General features: G+C 42.1%; 7 protein-coding genes across 7 annotated transcripts in view; 1 reads left to right on the forward strand and 6 right to left on the reverse strand.

The window, feature by feature from the left end:
- Positions 1 to 4,946, reverse strand: part of LOC6529427 (insulin-like growth factor-binding protein complex acid labile subunit) — a 49,237-nt gene extending 44,291 nt beyond the window's left edge. The window contains exon 1 of the mRNA XM_002090395.3: positions 4,255 to 4,946. The gene's annotated coding sequence lies outside the window, so the exon portion shown is untranslated. The remainder of the gene's footprint in view (positions 1 to 4,254) is intronic.
- A 2,754-nt stretch (positions 4,947 to 7,700) lies between these two features.
- LOC6529429 (putative protein TPRXL) lies at positions 7,701 to 8,918 on the forward strand. Its single transcript, XM_015196856.2, has 5 exons — positions 7,701 to 7,777; positions 7,834 to 7,965; positions 8,027 to 8,140; positions 8,230 to 8,307; positions 8,378 to 8,918. The coding sequence occupies exons 2-5, from the start codon at positions 7,846 to 7,848 to the stop codon at positions 8,783 to 8,785; spliced, it is 720 nt and encodes a 239-aa protein (XP_015052342.1). The 5' UTR covers positions 7,701 to 7,777; positions 7,834 to 7,845; the 3' UTR covers positions 8,786 to 8,918.
- A 688-nt stretch (positions 8,919 to 9,606) lies between these two features.
- LOC6529430 (male-specific sperm protein Mst84Db) lies at positions 9,607 to 10,013 on the reverse strand. Its single transcript, XM_002090398.4, has one exon. It carries the CDS (start codon positions 10,011 to 10,013, stop codon positions 9,837 to 9,839), a length of 177 nt encoding a protein of 58 aa, XP_002090434.1. The 3' UTR covers positions 9,607 to 9,836.
- On the reverse strand, positions 9,607 to 10,913 carry LOC26534552. The gene is made up of 3 exons (XM_039372466.2): positions 10,473 to 10,913; positions 10,239 to 10,410; positions 9,607 to 10,098 (listed from the first exon to the last, which is right to left on the reverse strand). The coding sequence occupies exon 1, from the start codon at positions 10,911 to 10,913 to the stop codon at positions 10,515 to 10,517; it is 399 nt and encodes a 132-aa protein (XP_039228400.1). The 3' UTR covers positions 9,607 to 10,098; positions 10,239 to 10,410; positions 10,473 to 10,514.
- A 58-nt stretch (positions 10,914 to 10,971) lies between these two features.
- On the reverse strand, positions 10,972 to 11,388 carry LOC6529431. Its single transcript, XM_015196682.3, has one exon. It carries the CDS (start codon positions 11,345 to 11,347, stop codon positions 11,003 to 11,005), a length of 345 nt encoding a protein of 114 aa, XP_015052168.1. The 5' UTR covers positions 11,348 to 11,388; the 3' UTR covers positions 10,972 to 11,002.
- Positions 11,389 to 11,489: 101 nt separating this feature from the next.
- On the reverse strand, positions 11,490 to 11,971 carry LOC26534879. The gene is made up of 2 exons (XM_015197361.1): positions 11,844 to 11,971; positions 11,490 to 11,789 (listed from the first exon to the last, which is right to left on the reverse strand). Exon 2 carries the CDS (start codon positions 11,767 to 11,769, stop codon positions 11,620 to 11,622), a length of 150 nt encoding a protein of 49 aa, XP_015052847.1. The 5' UTR covers positions 11,770 to 11,789; positions 11,844 to 11,971; the 3' UTR covers positions 11,490 to 11,619.
- A 1,032-nt stretch (positions 11,972 to 13,003) lies between these two features.
- Positions 13,004 to 13,524, reverse strand: LOC6529432. The gene has a single exon (XM_002090400.4). It carries the CDS (start codon positions 13,375 to 13,377, stop codon positions 13,159 to 13,161), a length of 219 nt encoding a protein of 72 aa, XP_002090436.1. The 5' UTR covers positions 13,378 to 13,524; the 3' UTR covers positions 13,004 to 13,158.
- Between the last annotated feature and the right edge of the window lie 2,995 nt (positions 13,525 to 16,519).

The following is a 16,519-nucleotide window of genomic DNA, read 5'->3' on the forward strand; positions in this document are numbered from 1 at the left end:
TGATAACATTATGAATATGAGGGAGAATATGATCCTTTAAGCTACGATACATTGTGTTTTATGTTTATTTGGCAACGGTTACACAACCAGGCTACAAACCAACGACAAAGCCAGTTGAAAGTTTGGCACCACATTGATCCATGTTCACAATTTTTGGCGGGTCGCGGAGTATAAATAAAAATGCCAAGCTATTCGCATACTTTTACACTCGGTTGCTCATCGCGTCGTGTTGTGTGGTCCCAAGCTCCAAGGACTGGGGACTGGGGAAAGGAGATTTGTTTTCAGATTCGTTGCCGAAGCAGTTTATTTTTATTGCCGCCCGGCGCGACTTCAATGCCATATCGATGGCGATGCCGCCCGGCAAAAGACAAAAGGCAAATGCACCCATTTGTCATTTGGACAACGAGCTGACAACAGTTCAGTGCCACTTGTCACAGCTGAGCCGCGGAAAAAAAGCCCAGACAGCAGAAATCCCAGTGGCAGTGGCTCTTTAAAATATACACAAACAAAAAGGAAAAGATATGCCAAGCACCCCTTTCATCAAATTATGAAACCTTTTTTTGCGTAATGGACTGAACACACAAAGTGCTTTTAATTAAGCATCGATATGTGCTTAAATGTGAAACGCCCTTACATATTTAATTAAAAGGAAATGGTATCCCGCTGCCATCTTCAAAGAGACTTTGTCCTCGTATTTAATTGCGCATTTCATGCATTTTAATGCGACTGGCCACATAAAAGATAGCTCCCATAACCCGAAAGGAAATGTAATGAGCTCAAAACCAAAAAGAGAAATTTATACAAGCCAAGCGAAAATAAATAATATAAAAATGCAAACAAATTAAAAGCAAGGCAAACACATAAATTTTATATGGTTTTCCGCCGAAAAGAGCTTTCTGGCAGCACATTGATATGGAATTAAACGCTCGGGCTGCTAATCAAATGTAAGCACATTTAATGTTTAAATAAACAGAAATGAGTTGATCTGGCGCAAATAGAACAGGCGCAATGAAAAGGACTAGAGCCTGAAAGGACCAAAGCTGGCCTAAGCCTCAGTCCCAACATTTTTCTTTGATTAAGTCCCGCATAAATATTTATGTGCAGGAGCAACAAAAATGCGCATTCATGTCGGGCAAAGTGGTATTTAATTGAGAAGTAAAATATAAGAAGCACGTGGCGGCAACGGAATAAAGATTGTGATTTCCATTCGAATACGATTTATCCTAGGTAAAATTATTTATTCCCGAGAATTTCAGGAATTCAAAAAAAAACATAACGGAAATTAATTTGGATTGAAATTAAGTGAAATTCGACTGACAATAAAAACCAAAAAACAGAGTACAATAGCGTTATTAAACCTGTTTCAATCATCAACTCTTTAATTCGTCTTTTTTCCCTGATCATAAAACTGTAAAATAAACTTCAATATGAAAGCAAACACAAGCGATGTGAGATGCTTCTGTACCCGACGAGGACGCCACTTGAAAAAATACCATAAATTGTGTTATTGAGTTAGCAGTGGGGCTCTCATCACCGAAAAAGCTGAAACAAAACACAAATACGGACCACGAGAGCCACTTTCAGACTTGGCAAACAAAACAAAGTCACCAAAGACTGTGAATTTGTGGGTATTTTGGTGGGGATATGTTTGTGCCTCCGTTTTATTTCTTTTGAAGTGCCACCCAACCAAAAAGAAGCACACAGCTTAGAGTATCTCTGCTTCTTTTCTTCATGCTGCTTCCCTTTAAAAACTTTAACGATTTTTAAATAATTTTTTATTGTCAAGAAATTCGCTGGGGTATGATTGGCATTTAAGAAGTTTTAAGTGCCAACATCGCGACTGTGCCCAGAAACTTTATTTGCGTCTTAGTTTAATTTCTGAGTTTATTCGGATTCTTTGCAAAGTTGAATAAACGGTTGTGCCCATAAACCGAACTCTGTGAGACCAACGACAAAACAATCCATTTGCCATCATTAAATTAGCGACATAATTCCATTAAAGCCAGAGTTGCGGCAATATTGGCAATTTAGCCTATAAATACACGTGCAAAAAACGTGGACTTCAAGGACCCTCCCGACCTTTTTGTCAAGTTAATCCCATTGTTCGCCAATATTGCTTGGCAATATTTTTAAGCCGCATTTATGCGTTCGTTTATATTTAATTTGCATTCATAAATTTGCATAGGTCACCATTTCACTTCGACAAAAACCAAAGGAAAATAAACTTTTGCGTTTGTTTTGCAACATTGAAAACTGAAACACTGAAAAACCAGCGAAGTAAATGGCGCTAGGCAAATAAACTGGAACTGGGATTGAATTGTCACAGCTGCAATTTTTCAAATGTCAAATCAAAACAGAAAACCAATTACTTTCGATGATTAATTACCACTTTCTGAGGAACAAATGCTGCAGACCGCAGAATGATTTTGATTGCGAACTGGGCTAACAATTCGTTTGATTTATGATGCGATCAACCCTTTGCTGACATGTCCCCGAAGTGACGTGGCACTCATCCCAAATCCCCAAAGGACCCGCATCCCAAAGTTTCCTGAACTTGGTCCTGCGACATGAAAATCACCTTAAAATTCATAAGTTACTTCGGAAGGGGGACGAGCGGGAAAATGTACTAAGGGATTCTGGGGGCGACAGGTAGTAACCGCAAGTAAAACAGCAGCTGCATATCATTAAATATATGGGCGCCCGTCGTAATCCTCACCACTTGGCCCCGCGCAACATGGCGGATGCGTAACGCGACCAACTTTTCAGCGCTTCATTTCTCGAACATTTAGAACACCCAATTTTTGGAGCATGTGACACCTTTCCACCGACACTGCGTTTTATTTAACATTTTTGCCTATTTTTTGCCATCAAAGCTGCAGATTATGCGCACAAAAAGCGACAGTTTATGTATGAAATTATGCAAAACAGACCAGCAGACGATAATGATGGTGGTTAGGATTCCTGCGGCTGATGATGATTATTTTCAACAGCCACGACTCTTTAACCCCGTCAAGGCCGTCGCAAAAGTAAAAAAAAGAGTAGCTTTGTTCGAAATGAAAGTGTGTTTTTTTTGCGATTTAATGATTCAAATTAAGGGGGAATTGTTATATGGCTGCATGGAAAGTGCATATTTTAATTACAATTTGCTTCGGCCGTAAGTGACCCAAATTTAAATGTACTTGCATAAAGGAAGAAAAGGTTCTTTTTAACCCTTTGGCAACCGACAGTGTCCTCAGCTGCATGCCTGGTTGCATAATTATGATGCCAAACTGGTTCGCTGACCAGCAAGAAAAACCCTGAAGGAGAAAAAGAACCCTAAAAGTCGAAAACCCAAGTTACTTGAGCATGACGAATGGCTTTGTTGAGTTTACCACTTTTTCAGGAGATTTTATTAAAAATTCTTTAGACACAGGTGCTGTTTGTAAAAGTTTTCAATTCGCCTTCTGCCAAATAATGGGATGAGTGGTTAAAATACTCCTTGCCCTAACGCTGGTGAAACCTGTTGTCGAGGATTAAATATTAATGGCTCCCATTAATACCATCTACGGCCATGCGAAACCAATAAAAATTTCCTAATGTCGCGATATTTATTGGCGCTAACTTATGCTCGAGAGAAAGGAGCCTAAAGTCGATAGCACTCTATTCAGTAATTTATTCGACTCATCCATTGAAGGTTAACTTTTTCAAGGAAGACGTTTAAGCCGAAACCCCCCAAGAGCGGAAGTATATGCGATCTGATATGTTCGCGGGTCCACAGGTAGTGTTTGTCTTGCGGTTTCTGATTGTCAAGACATCCGAGCAGGTGTAAACCAATCTCAGCTCTGAGGTAACTACTCGTGTGCCTTGGAAAGTAGAAGCAAACAACATTATTCGTGGCCTAACGGAACGTTTTTAAATCAATTTATAAATGGTTTATTAGTTGTTCTTCGAGATTAGTGCTATTCCTTATTTATTATCATATGTATGTCGTCATAAAATGATATTTCTATATCTTTAAATATGAAAAGTAACCAAAGGATAATAGTAAATTTGTCAACTATGAGCAAATAAATCTTGGTATCCTTCAGTAGCTTTTTTAACCAATTTATTATTAAATGTTACGCCATAAAGTTATTATTATGGGTTATTATTAAGGTACGGATTCAAGCTTGACCTCTTTCTCCCCTTATTCGTAGCAATAAATTACGCATAAAATTAACTCCAGGTAATGGCATACAAAGTAAATAAAATCCGGGGATCCTTCGTCAAACTTACCCAATGCACAACGGCATGTAAATCGAAAATTACCAGAAATTGTCACTTTACATCACGCCTGCTGCAGGACCTACATATATACTCGTATGATGCTGCACACACACTTTTACACTGGCGACACAGGAGCCGCAATCTGGTCTAGTATTTTGGCAGCGCAGATCCTTTCGTGTATGAGTGTGCGAGTGAATATTCAAATCAGTTGCTGGCTGCCAATAACTGAAACTTGCCACACATCTCACTCACTGAGCGCACACGCACAAGCACACAGTGCCCAAACACACTCTTAAATAGAGTCGGGAAATTCGAATGGTCCCGTGTATTTAGCAAATGAACCGTACTTTCTGTCTACTTTCCCGGCTTCTGTTTTACTTTTTGGCAACCCGCACTAACCAAGTATTTCAGACTGTAGCACGGCAATGCGATCGGCGAACTGCAATCAAGCCAAATGCCAGATGAATGGCACCGTCATTACGACATCCGCAACTCTCGGGCTGCCAATTAACCCGCCCGAAAATTGAATTAGGACTAGGGCCTCCAGGACTGGCTCCTGATGTGTTGCCAAGTCTTATCTGCCAGATCTGCGGCAGAGCAGATGAACTCAGTCCTACGGATGAATTACGCCAAAAGTACTGGGCGGATTAAGCCGAATCGAACTGCAAACCGCACTCTGCGCGACCCAAACGTACACTGAAGTCGGCCGAAAGCGCGCTGAAAGTTAAATCGGAAGTCGAGAACGCGACTCGAGCTTCCAACGGCTCGAGACAATCCGAGCGGCACTTGCAACATGTTGCAAGTTCGTTGCCGACTTCGGGAATTCTATGTTGTTGGGTTCGGACTTTCGATCTTTGAATTTCACTCTTAGCAAGGAGTCACCTTTTTCTTAGAAATTATACAACCTTATAATAGGATACCATAGAACTTAATGAACAAACAAAAATTACATATGATCGATAGAAACAAAGCGTTACAAGCAGAATATGTATGTCTAGCCTTCCTTCTGCCTGTTACATACCTTTCAACGAATCTAGTATACCCTCTTACTATACTTTTTTTGTAAGCGTAGATTAAGAGGGTATACTAGATTCCTTGAAAAGTATGTTACAGGCAGAATGAAGCGTTTCCGACCATATCAGCTACATATGTATGTATATTTTTGGTCAGGATCAATAGCCGAGTCGATCTGGCCATGTTCGAAAGGCGAGATCTCAGGAACTATAGAGGCTAGACGGTTGAGAGATTAAGCATACAGAGTCTAGAGACATAGCACTATGGGAAATTTGACCACTTTTTCTGGCCTAAATTAATAACTCCAGAACGGGGAGAGATATTCAATTGGTGTTTTTTGTATGGGGTTACACTAGTCCATATCTTTTATGGTACCAAAAATTGTGGGCGTGGCACCGCCCTTTCTATTATTTGTAATTTATAACTCCAGAACGAATAAAGATATTTCATTTTTTTTTTTTTGCAATAATTTGCACTAGACCATATTTAAACGTACCCCAAAAACTGGGGGCGTGGCACAGTCCCTTATATTGATATTATTAATTTTCGTAGAGGCTTTCTTTCTTTTTGTATGCTTTTTCTAATCTCAGCAAAAACAACTGATTTCGTGATAGAGTTTATATACTTAATTATTTCACAGAAGTTAACAACAATAGTACTAATAAAAATAACGAAACAATTCAGCAACCGCCTTGTTTAACTCCCGTTTAGCATGAGATTACTCTGAATTTGGAAAAGTAGGGTTAAGTCTAAAATCTATAAATTCTCCCAGAATCGGTAAAAGTGGTTTTTAAAATTACAATAATCTGAACAAGAATTAAATAAGCTACAATATGAGGTATATTTTATTGATGCAATCTGCTGCAATCACTTTAAATCTCTATTCAAAGTTAGGCATTATAAAAAAAAATACTTTTGTAAAGCAACTAAGATTTTTACCAAATTACTGGGACAACACTAGTTTTTTTTTTCTATTGAATGTTGCAAACGCCTAATAGAAGGCCCACTGATTAAAATACTTTTTACAGAATGAAAATTAACGCTTTGGTTCCAAAGATATTAGAACTTTTGTAACGAAAGAAAAACTTAATGTTGCAGATTGTTGTTTTGTGTACGCGCAACAGCTGTTTTAAACAGCAGATTTCTTTGTTGTGGCGCCATCTATTAAAATTTCTGGTATGCACCACTAAAGATTGGTCAATTATGAATGCGTACACTAAATATTATTGTAATATTCCGACTTTCAGAAAATGGGTTTTGGCCAGAAAAAGGGGTCAAATTTCCCATAGTGCATAGGCGCAGCGCACGTTTGTTGACCAATGTTGCCACGCCCACCCTAACGCCCAAAAGCCGTCAAAAGCTGGCAGTTGTGAAATTTGTCCTTCGCACATCCACTAACTGAGTAACGGATATCAGATAGACGGGGCACCCGACTATCAGGGCCGGCGACACAGTTTCATTTGGGGTGTGGAATTGATTGGCTTGAACACTTTTTTGCCTAATCATTTCAAATTTAGAATCTCGCGCAGTTTGCAAAACAAAGTAAACTGCTTCCATTTTGTTTGCATGCTCTTTTTAGTATTTTGCAGATCTTTATGATTCTTTCGTAATTTCTGGCGTGGGAAATCCCCACCCGCCTGAAATTCGGGTGGAGACACCTCCATACACCTTGTCGTTCCCAATACAGTAAATATCGAGGAAAATATATAATGGTAATTAAAATCTAACTTTGTGTCAAACAAGCTAGTAATTAAGTAAGGATTAGAGATAATGTGATAAAGTCTATTATAATCTGAACAGAAGTGGAGGGTCATCAAATCTCATAGTTGGATTTGCAATGATATAAAATGAGGGGTACGTAGTTTCTAGAGAAGTTTAGCCGACTAATTAACTTCACCACGAATAAGCTTACAAATAAAGACTGTTCCAAGCATCGTTCTACGGTTAGCTAGGGAAAGTAACTTAATTAACATGACCAACTAGAATAAGTTAGTATAAGGTTTGCATCCCTGAGTGCATCCGAGTGAACTTCACATTGAGGTGGTTCATTCTCGAGAATCGGACAGACTAGCGAGATGAACAAGGACTTAGTCATGTAACTACTTTCAAATTCCTTTGACCACCTTTTTATAAAACCAACACAAATCACGATCTATGATCTAAAAATGTAAGTTTAGGGTCCAGAAGAACACTAAGATCATGAACCCGTGGTATTCTGCCAAAAAGAGCACCCACATAGGGGTTATCGCCCGTTAATTGGGTTGACACGACTGAAAGTCATTACATTACACTGAGAGCCATTTAAGTTTAGTAATTTATCACGGCACCTTATTTAAAAGCTGTCCAGATCGGATTGTATTGGGAATCCGGAATCAAGGAATGTAAAGAGAGTACTTTTCATGGCAGTGTGACCGTGGGAAAAAAAAATACTGCTATTGTAATCTGGTACTTTCGAGATTTTTTGACGCGTGTGTTCTGACAGCTTGCCCGGCAAATTGTGAATAAAACTTAAAACTTTGTAAGCCTCTAGGCTGAATTCATTGGTAATATTGACAATATAATATTCGAGCACAGGTGCGTTATCAGATGGAGGACTTCAGCGACTCAGACTGTTCTAGTGAATCGGAGCAGATCCATAGGATGATGGAGTCCATAGGACCCGTATTCAGGCTCCGCTCAAGCTTCAGCACACACAGCAGTTCCGTGGTAAGTTCATGCTCGTCCAGCTCCAAATCCAGATCCATTGGCTATACACTTCATTGGACAGGTGGAAATGGCTATGGAGAACTGCCGCACCTCGAATAATTATGGGGTATCAGAGCAAAACCACAGCACAATCTCCGTGCTTGCTGCCAGTTCCAGTTCGGGCATCGGTTCACCTGTAAGTATTTGTTAGCCATCTCGTCCCGGAGTCATAATATCATATGCCAGAGTTACATACGAGTTACATATTACACCTTGATCAACTAGGTTCAACCACCCAACGAGAACTCTGGCGACTCGGACAGTTCAAGCAGCTCCAGTTCCAGCGCCAGTAGCGCATCCTATGTAAGTTCTCGTCCCGTAGTTGCCAAGTGGATACGGAATCCATGTGTTATAATAGCACTTCATTGTACAGGTGCGGCGTACAATGGACTATTCCAGCGACTCGGATCCGTTCTGTTTCAGTTCCAGTGAAACCTCTTCTTCGTCCAGCAATAGCTTCAGCTTGGGCTCCAGCTCCAGCTCTAACATAGCCTCAACTTCAATGGGGAGACGTAGACATAATGAACCGAAGTCGAATGAGCAAGACTCCGATTCTAGCGAGGATTTTCCTCCGACCAAACGGATCAGATCCGATGCCGGGGAGTCGTACGTGCCCTACAACTGCCCTGTGTGCCTGGAAGACGTCCGGGAGAGGGAACCAGTGTCCACTACTTGTGGCCACGTTTTCTGCAAAGACTGCATTGAACGAGCTGTCGCCACTGGGAGGATGTGCCCATTGTGCGGAGTTGATGAACCTGAATTTCATCGAATTTTCTTGTAAGACGTGATATCATAGAAATATCCAAATATCGTAGTATGATTGAAATCATACTACGTTTTATTTAGTACTGCGGTTTTTGCTTAACACGTAAAACTGTGCAATCTTGCTTAAATTATAATCTAACCCAAAGAAACTGTTGCTCCTTCATAACACTTATGGAAGGCAACATCCCCCAGAAACACAATGCAATCGCAAACTAAAACTCAAATATAAGAAGGCAGACAACTTTTGCCATAAAACATGGCGCAAGGACACACTCATACTCGCAGGCAACCCCAGAAAAATGGAAGCACTTCTACAGGGGTGCCCTCCCCCCCCATGGCAAAGCAATGAAAATTCCGACCTACCGCAATAAATTCCGCGGGAAAAACAAAGCAAGCGATGCCAAAATGAGAGTGAAACGGCCAGCTGAAACACACACACACACACATGAATTTAGAGAACTGGAATCACCACCTTAGACACAGCGCTGTAAATCGCGCTTATCCAAAACACAACATGGCATCAGGAGGCAATGGAGATTCAGTTTCAGTTTCATTCAAAGATTGAATAGGAAAGGGGGGGCGTTCCTCCCCTACATCAACAACCTTTGACCTGACACAATGCTCTACATTCTATGTTTTTGTTCGAGTTGCGAGTTCGAATCGCGACTGCGCAATGATCCTGAGGCCCGAACAGCTGTTCTACGCAAGACCTTACCTAGGACAACATGTGCATCCTTATGGGCGTGCGGTCCTTGCAGCCTCAACACCGAATAACTAAGGCAGGCCATCCATGTTTTCATACGTAATACGCCTGCCAGGTTGGATATATTCTGTTAATTTTGTATTTTAATTCATTTTATTACTGAACAGCCATAATAAAAATTCTAAATGTATACGAGAGCTTGGGTGTTTTAGCCCCGGCCAAGGAAAAGGGTTTCTAACACCAATATATCCCTCCAGCAGTCTTTGACAGAAGCTTGATCCCGGAAGAAGCTTCTTACCGCATGCGCTTAGTATTGCCTATGATAGCGGTTAGAGACCATTCTTTTCTTTTTCCAGTGAGCACTTCACCAGCCGCAGGGACACGAGCTGCAGCCACCACAAGGACCACAGCAAGGACTACAGCAACCTCCACAGGGACCGCATCCGCAGTAGGGAGTTCCCCCCATCAAAGGAGCCAGGCAGCCGGGTGGGCAGGGTCCCACGTAGAAGGGATCGAAGCTGCAGCAAAGCATCAGAACCATTTTGAAAGTTTTGGATTTGGGTAGGAACACTCGCGAATCACTTCTGGAATCTGCAGATCTGCAGGGTCAAATGGTACAGCTGCAACTATTTAAAACGGGTTTTTGATATTACACATTTTTTAATTATCGAATTCTAAAATTGGTATAAAGAACAAAACAATTTTTTACAAATTGTTGTATAAATTGTATTTCTTTTTTATTCAATTTTAACGAGCTCGAGCGTACCTGTGATTTTTGTTTGCTGAAGAAATACGTTGAAGCTAGTCCTTGGCTACGAATTTAGAATTTTAGTTCAATTTTTCATATTACTTTTTTGTGTTCTATTTCACGAAAGAGATGTGATCAGTCCAAGCTGTTCAAAATGAATGAGCTCGTCTGGTTTCGAATCACACAAAGCCTACAAAAAGAGTGAAGTTTATTTTCAAGGCCAACTAGAGAATACTAAAAATTTTCTTTTACATTCTGAAAGCCTTCCCATTCGACATCATTGCTGGATAGATCCTACTCCTCTTCCGGTAAATCTGCCGCAGGCGGAGCTTCCTGTTTTACTACCACCTGCTCCGAGTCCATTTTATCTTTTTCGACTTCCTTCGGGGAAACCTCGGAATTCCGTTCAGTCGGAAACTTTGGGAGCAATGGCCCTATCAAGGCACACGCCTTGCCTCCAATGCTTTGTACCACGGAACAGGCGCCATCCATGCGGTCGCCCTCCACTAGAGGAGTTTCCCCCTCGACGGCGGACAGCTGATCCGCCACTGGACCACCACGGCTCACAAGGTCAGCAATCGGATCACGGGATTGGTTAAACACCATGCCGCCTACTTGAGTTACCGATCGGGTCACCACGAAGAACATGGCCACTATGCCCGCAACCCCGATGGCCGTGTGCACCGTTTCCATGTCTTCGGCGAAGGAGCAGGATCTTCTGGGGGATTAGGAGGGTCGATGTTGAATTTTTGGGTCGTCCACTATGACAACTAATTCTGGGGCTACTCTCCAGCGATCGCCGAGATGGTATCATAGGTCGAGCGGGCCAGATTTCGGATACTTCGCGAAATTCCATTCATCAGGACGTTGATGTCATCCGAATTGACCACCGGCTCCTGGTCGACATGGTACTCCGGCGTTGGATCGTTCACCATCAAGACTATTTTACGAACGGGCTGAATCAAGCCGGATACATCGATCACGGGCTCCGATTCCTGATGACCAACTAGAAACGCCTGATGCATGATGATCACCAGTTGGCGGATAACTGGCACCACGCAATCGAGGACGTTGATTGCCATTGGGGCCAGTACGTGGTGTACCACGTGATCCACAGACGATGGCATGACCAGTGTCGATGGTCAAGCCAAGACACTTAAATTTTGAATTTAGAAAACTATTTTCACACAAATTATGATGCGAATTTGATATTAAAATCTAAGTCATTTCGATTGGATTACGTTCTATTTCCCCCGCAATTTTCCACAGTTGATGGTGAATCAATTTTATTTTTGTTGCAAATATCTGTATGAGAGGTGAACCGGTGTGCGGCGTCGAAGTTCATTCAGATTTTTTTCCCAAATTATTCTTGCATTTTCGTGCATTTGGGTACTTGTCGTCAATAGCTGCTATAGCAACGACTATGCCAGCCTCCGGGGGTGTATCCTTTATAAATGTCGAAGTCACACGGGCAAACTGCGCATCTCGGATAGGGGCCAATGTAGAAGGGGTTTACGGCGGGAGTCCAAGGATGACTTAAGTAAACCATTTTCAGCACTCGAGAGATGTCTGCAAAGCTTATTTTTAAAATATATTTCTACATTTTCTCTTTCAACAACTCACCAGAAATGCAAGTAAAATATGAGAAATTAAAACAAATGTTTGGCTGAAACAACACGTATGGTGCTTGAATTTTGAATAAAGAAATAGAAATAGTATGTTTTTGTGTTATTTGGTTGACATTTAAATCAGAAGTGCTGATGCAAACTTCGACTTTAACTTAATTAAGGTAGATTAAACCGAATATACAATAACAAAGGTGGCCACTCTTTTTGATTGCCTTTTATTATACCCGTAGGTACTCGTAGATTAAAGGGTATACTAGGTTCGTTGGAAAGTATGTAACATGCAGAAAGAAGCGTTTCCGACCATAGAAAGTATATATATTCTTGATCAGGATCAATAGCCCAGTCGATCTGGCCATGTCCGTCTGACTGTCCGGAACTACAAAAGCTAGGAAGTTGAGATTAAGCACTCAGACTCCAGAGACATACACGCAGCGCAAGTTTGTCGATTCATGTTGCCACGCCCACTCTAACGCCCACAAACCGCCAAAAACTGTCAGTGTTGAAGACTCTTCTTCGCCCTTCCAATAGCTGAGTAACGGGTATCAGATAGTCGGGGAACTCGAGCGTTTTCTCTCTTGTTTTTCATTCGCTGAATTAGAAAACTCGTAATTTGCTTATTATAGACACTATTTATACCCGTTACTCGTAGAGTAAAAGGGTATACTAGATTCGTTGAAAAGTATGTAACAGGCAGAAGGAAGTGTTTCCGACCATATAAAGTATATATATTCTTGATCAGGATCAATAGCCGAGTCGATCTGGCCATGTCCGTCTGTCCGTCCGTCTGTCCGTCTGTCCGTCCGTATGAACGTCGAGATCTCAGAAACTATAAAAGCTAGAAAGTTGAGATTCAGCATGCAGATTCCAGAGACATAGACGCAGCGCAAGTTTGTCAATTCATGTTGCCACGCCCACTCTAACGCCCACAAACCGCCCAAAACTGCCACGCCCACACTTTTGAAAAATGTTTTGATATTTTTTCATTTTTGTATTGGTCTTCTAAATTTCTATCGATTTACCAAAAAACTTTTTGCCACGCCCACTCTAACGCCCACAAACCGCCAAAAACTGTGTTTAAGACTCTCCTTCTCCCTTCCACTAGCTGAGTAACGGGTATCAGATAGTCGGGGAACTCGACTATAGCGTTCTCTCTTGTTTTATCATGTTAAGGTGTTCATTTTACTTTTAACGTTGCTTTCCAAAAGGTAATGGGGGAATCGGTTGAAATCAAGATGTTGGAGATATTAGCCAATTCCCAAAGGACTTGTGGTCTGTTTTGGGAAGTTCTTTGCAGCACAGCCTTTTCTCCACTATTGCTGCTCCTGCGGCTTCGGTTTTTTTTCGGCCTTCTGTTCCAGTGGCTGCCTCGCCGTGTCCTTGTTGGGTTGTGGGGCGGGATTGCATCGGGGTAGTTGGGACTCCGGGCAAACTCCGCACTCCGGAACCGTGCAGTGGCCCTCCTCCAAGCAATCCGGGTCACAGCAGGGTGGATCGGGTCCAATGTAGCCAGGATTAAATATGCAAGGCATGCTGCAGCACCTCCACTGAAAACGAAGGTCGAGGCAGATGGCAGTGGCAAATTGGGTCCTACTTTATAGATTTTGTGAATTTACATAGACTAACTGGTGCTAACTGGGTGCAATTTTCGGGCCGATTGTAGCTCATAAATGTTCTCATTTCCATGGGTATTAGAACACAATGGAACGGGCAACTAGATGTCCGAGTTGCGCAAATCTCTGAACAAAGCTAGTTAAATTCGTTTGAACATCGGTGCAAATAACCCCCACATTGAACTCTGCCTCCCAAAATCCGAATCAAAACCCAAACGCCCCGAAAATCACCGATTAGTGCGTGCAGAACGCTTATAATTATTTCATAATCGGGCAACACTTCAGTTTTATGGTGACAAAAGCCTGCGGAAAGACAACTGCAACTGCGGGCCATCCAAACTGGGCCACCGAAGCTGAAATGGCTGCAGGCACAAATATGAAATTTAAGTTGAAATTAATGAATAATTAAGCTGCTTTGGGCAGACACTCGCAGCGGAAGTACAGCATTTGCATAGCTAACACAATGAACTACATACGGCCGGCCGGACAAGACTTGGCCGTTCATAAATTAGATATGCAAATGCAGATGCGAATGTGAATGCGAATGGAAAACTAACGGCTATTCCTTTGTCAATTAATCAATCAATCAACGCAGCCGCTCGCTGCGATCCAGAAAGCGATGCGGAAATCACTTGTCCCACATATCTCCGCCTCCGCCCCCGCCTAGGAACTCCATCCATGTGCCATTTCCCCCTGGCCTTCAACTGACTGCATCTCGCTGCATCTCCATTCATCTACATCACGCATGCCAATTTGCTGCAGCACGGTTTTTGATTGCCCGCTAAGTTGGGAGCGCTGTGAGCCCCCATCGAAGCTTATCCTCCGGTTTTAAGGCGATGGCAGAGTCATTAGCATCAAAGGGCCACATGACCAGGGTGACATGACCAGCGCTCCTGGCCGCTCATCTGCACAGTGGTCTTTTGAGGGACCAAAAGAGTATATATGTACATATATACAACTAAGAAACAAAAAGGGTTAAAAGTTTATGTAACGTACATACAAACACTTTTTGTTTTCATTTTGGGTTTTGCCCCAAATGTCTAAAGCTGCTTATTTCGCATTCGACCCACTGTGCAGCGCAGCGGCGTTCAATGTCGCCGCCTGCAGCCATCAAAGTCGTGTGCACTATTTGTGTAATTTATATTCAAAGCGTAACGTGGTGCAGCGAGTGCGTGTGTAGGTGGGTGGGGAAATGGGTGGTCAGAGGGCGTTGGGGCGGGGTGCCAGGGGGACGGTCCGCTTGGTGGTTGTGGGACCGGTCACTCCGAGCGAAAGAGCTCTCCCTTGGGCGGCGGTGCTGCCAGTGCCACTGAACTAAGTGCAGTCGCGCGAACTGCTTTTAAGTGGCGTTGACGATGACGGTCGGCGTAGGTTACTGGCAAGCGATGAAGTGTGCGGGGAAGTGTATTGGGTTTGTCAAGTTAAGCAGAAGAGCCCACTCCCTTTACCACTTATGAACTTAAATAGTTATGTTTTTATTACTCATTATACAATTTCTAGAATTGAAATATAAACCAAGGTACTTGCAGACTTTTAGTTTGCAACCAGGGGTGATATAATATCACCTTTCTTCAGCAACACATTTCTCCCAGTGTAGCCCTTAGATGGCACCCATCCACGCTTCGACATTGTCTATCCGACTTCCGTTTGTCGGACGTAGTTCTATTACTTCTTGGACTCCGTTTCTGGTTTTCATAACTCAAGTTCGAACCCAAGTAGGCACACGCGCTGGAGCCACTTGTCCCGTCGTAACTGTTTGAGAAATGTATTGGAGGCCTGACAAAGTGACCGGAAGATGATACTGCAATAAAAATTGAGCACCCACACAGCGACAGGGAACACCATCTAATGTTTGGCTTGGAAATAGAAAACCAAGTGCTGGAAACGAACATGAACCGTGTTTTATATGCTCTGCGAGTTGTTGGATTTTCACTACTCGTAGTTCTTTGTTTTTTTCTGTTAGCCATTTATTTACAAATGAACAATATTTATGGCCTCTTTCTGAAAGAGTTGCGCGTTCTGTGTATATAGTTTGGGTTCCGATGCGATGGGGTCAGACTTCCGTCACAGCCAAAACATGGAAACGATCTCTTCATACTGCTTATACTCGTACATAGTAGTGTGTATTATTCTGTGGTTTTATTTCGGTTTTATGCCCGCCGCATACCAACCATCGATTATGAATTACAAACTCTGCACGGATGGCAATCAGAATGGGTTTTGTTGAATAAATAATTCTAATTTGCCAGCAATTATGGACTGTCAAATACGATTGTCCACTGATATGTTTTCGATGGTCGCGAAAGTGTGAACTGAAGAACAATTAATGAATTTATAGTTTTGTGGTTTCCAAATCGAGTATAAATAAATATCATTTTAAGTTCGGTTGATGCATTTGTCTAAGCCCATTACAATTTAAATTTGCCTACATATGCCACCCAAAAAATAAATGTTTGAACTTTGTTGTATAAATTTAGTGTAGAAAGAAATTATTTAAGAAAACTTCAGAGAGGCTTGCGTAGGAATTCCTCAATGTTAATCAGGCAAAATATTCATGGATAAGAAATCTAGATCTGTGAAAGCCAATTGGATTTATTGCTGCATAAGTAGCTGAAATTATTGCCAGCCTCTTATTACTTCCAGCAAGTTGCAATTAGTGTTCTCATGGGAAGAATTTATGAGGAGCAATTGCAGAGGCTAAAACAGGAACCCTAAACGACGGCACTTAGGCGATCATAACTTTGCCCGTGATAAATCGAACTGGAATAGCCTGCAGAGATTCCAGATTCTGGCCATGCAAAGCAACTGGCCAAGAGCACAAAGGCGGTAACAAAGGGGGACGGTGGCCCAAAGAACTTGGAGCAGCTGCTGCCGCTGAAAGGCGAGACCGCTGAATGAATTGGGCTGTCGTTGTCTTGGCAATCAGCGCTACCGGGCATAGAAAGTTAACACACCCGAAACCGGCTTCGGTTTCAGTCGATGCAGCCAGTTGAATTTGCCAGTTGGCACACTGCAAAAATGATTAGGCTCCCTAATATCTAAAACTTGCATAGATAAAATC

The sequence above is a fragment of the Drosophila yakuba genome, chromosome 2R (genome assembly GCF_016746365.2).
Source record: "Drosophila yakuba strain Tai18E2 chromosome 2R, Prin_Dyak_Tai18E2_2.1, whole genome shotgun sequence".
NCBI classification, from domain to species: domain Eukaryota; kingdom Metazoa; phylum Arthropoda; class Insecta; order Diptera; family Drosophilidae; genus Drosophila; species Drosophila yakuba.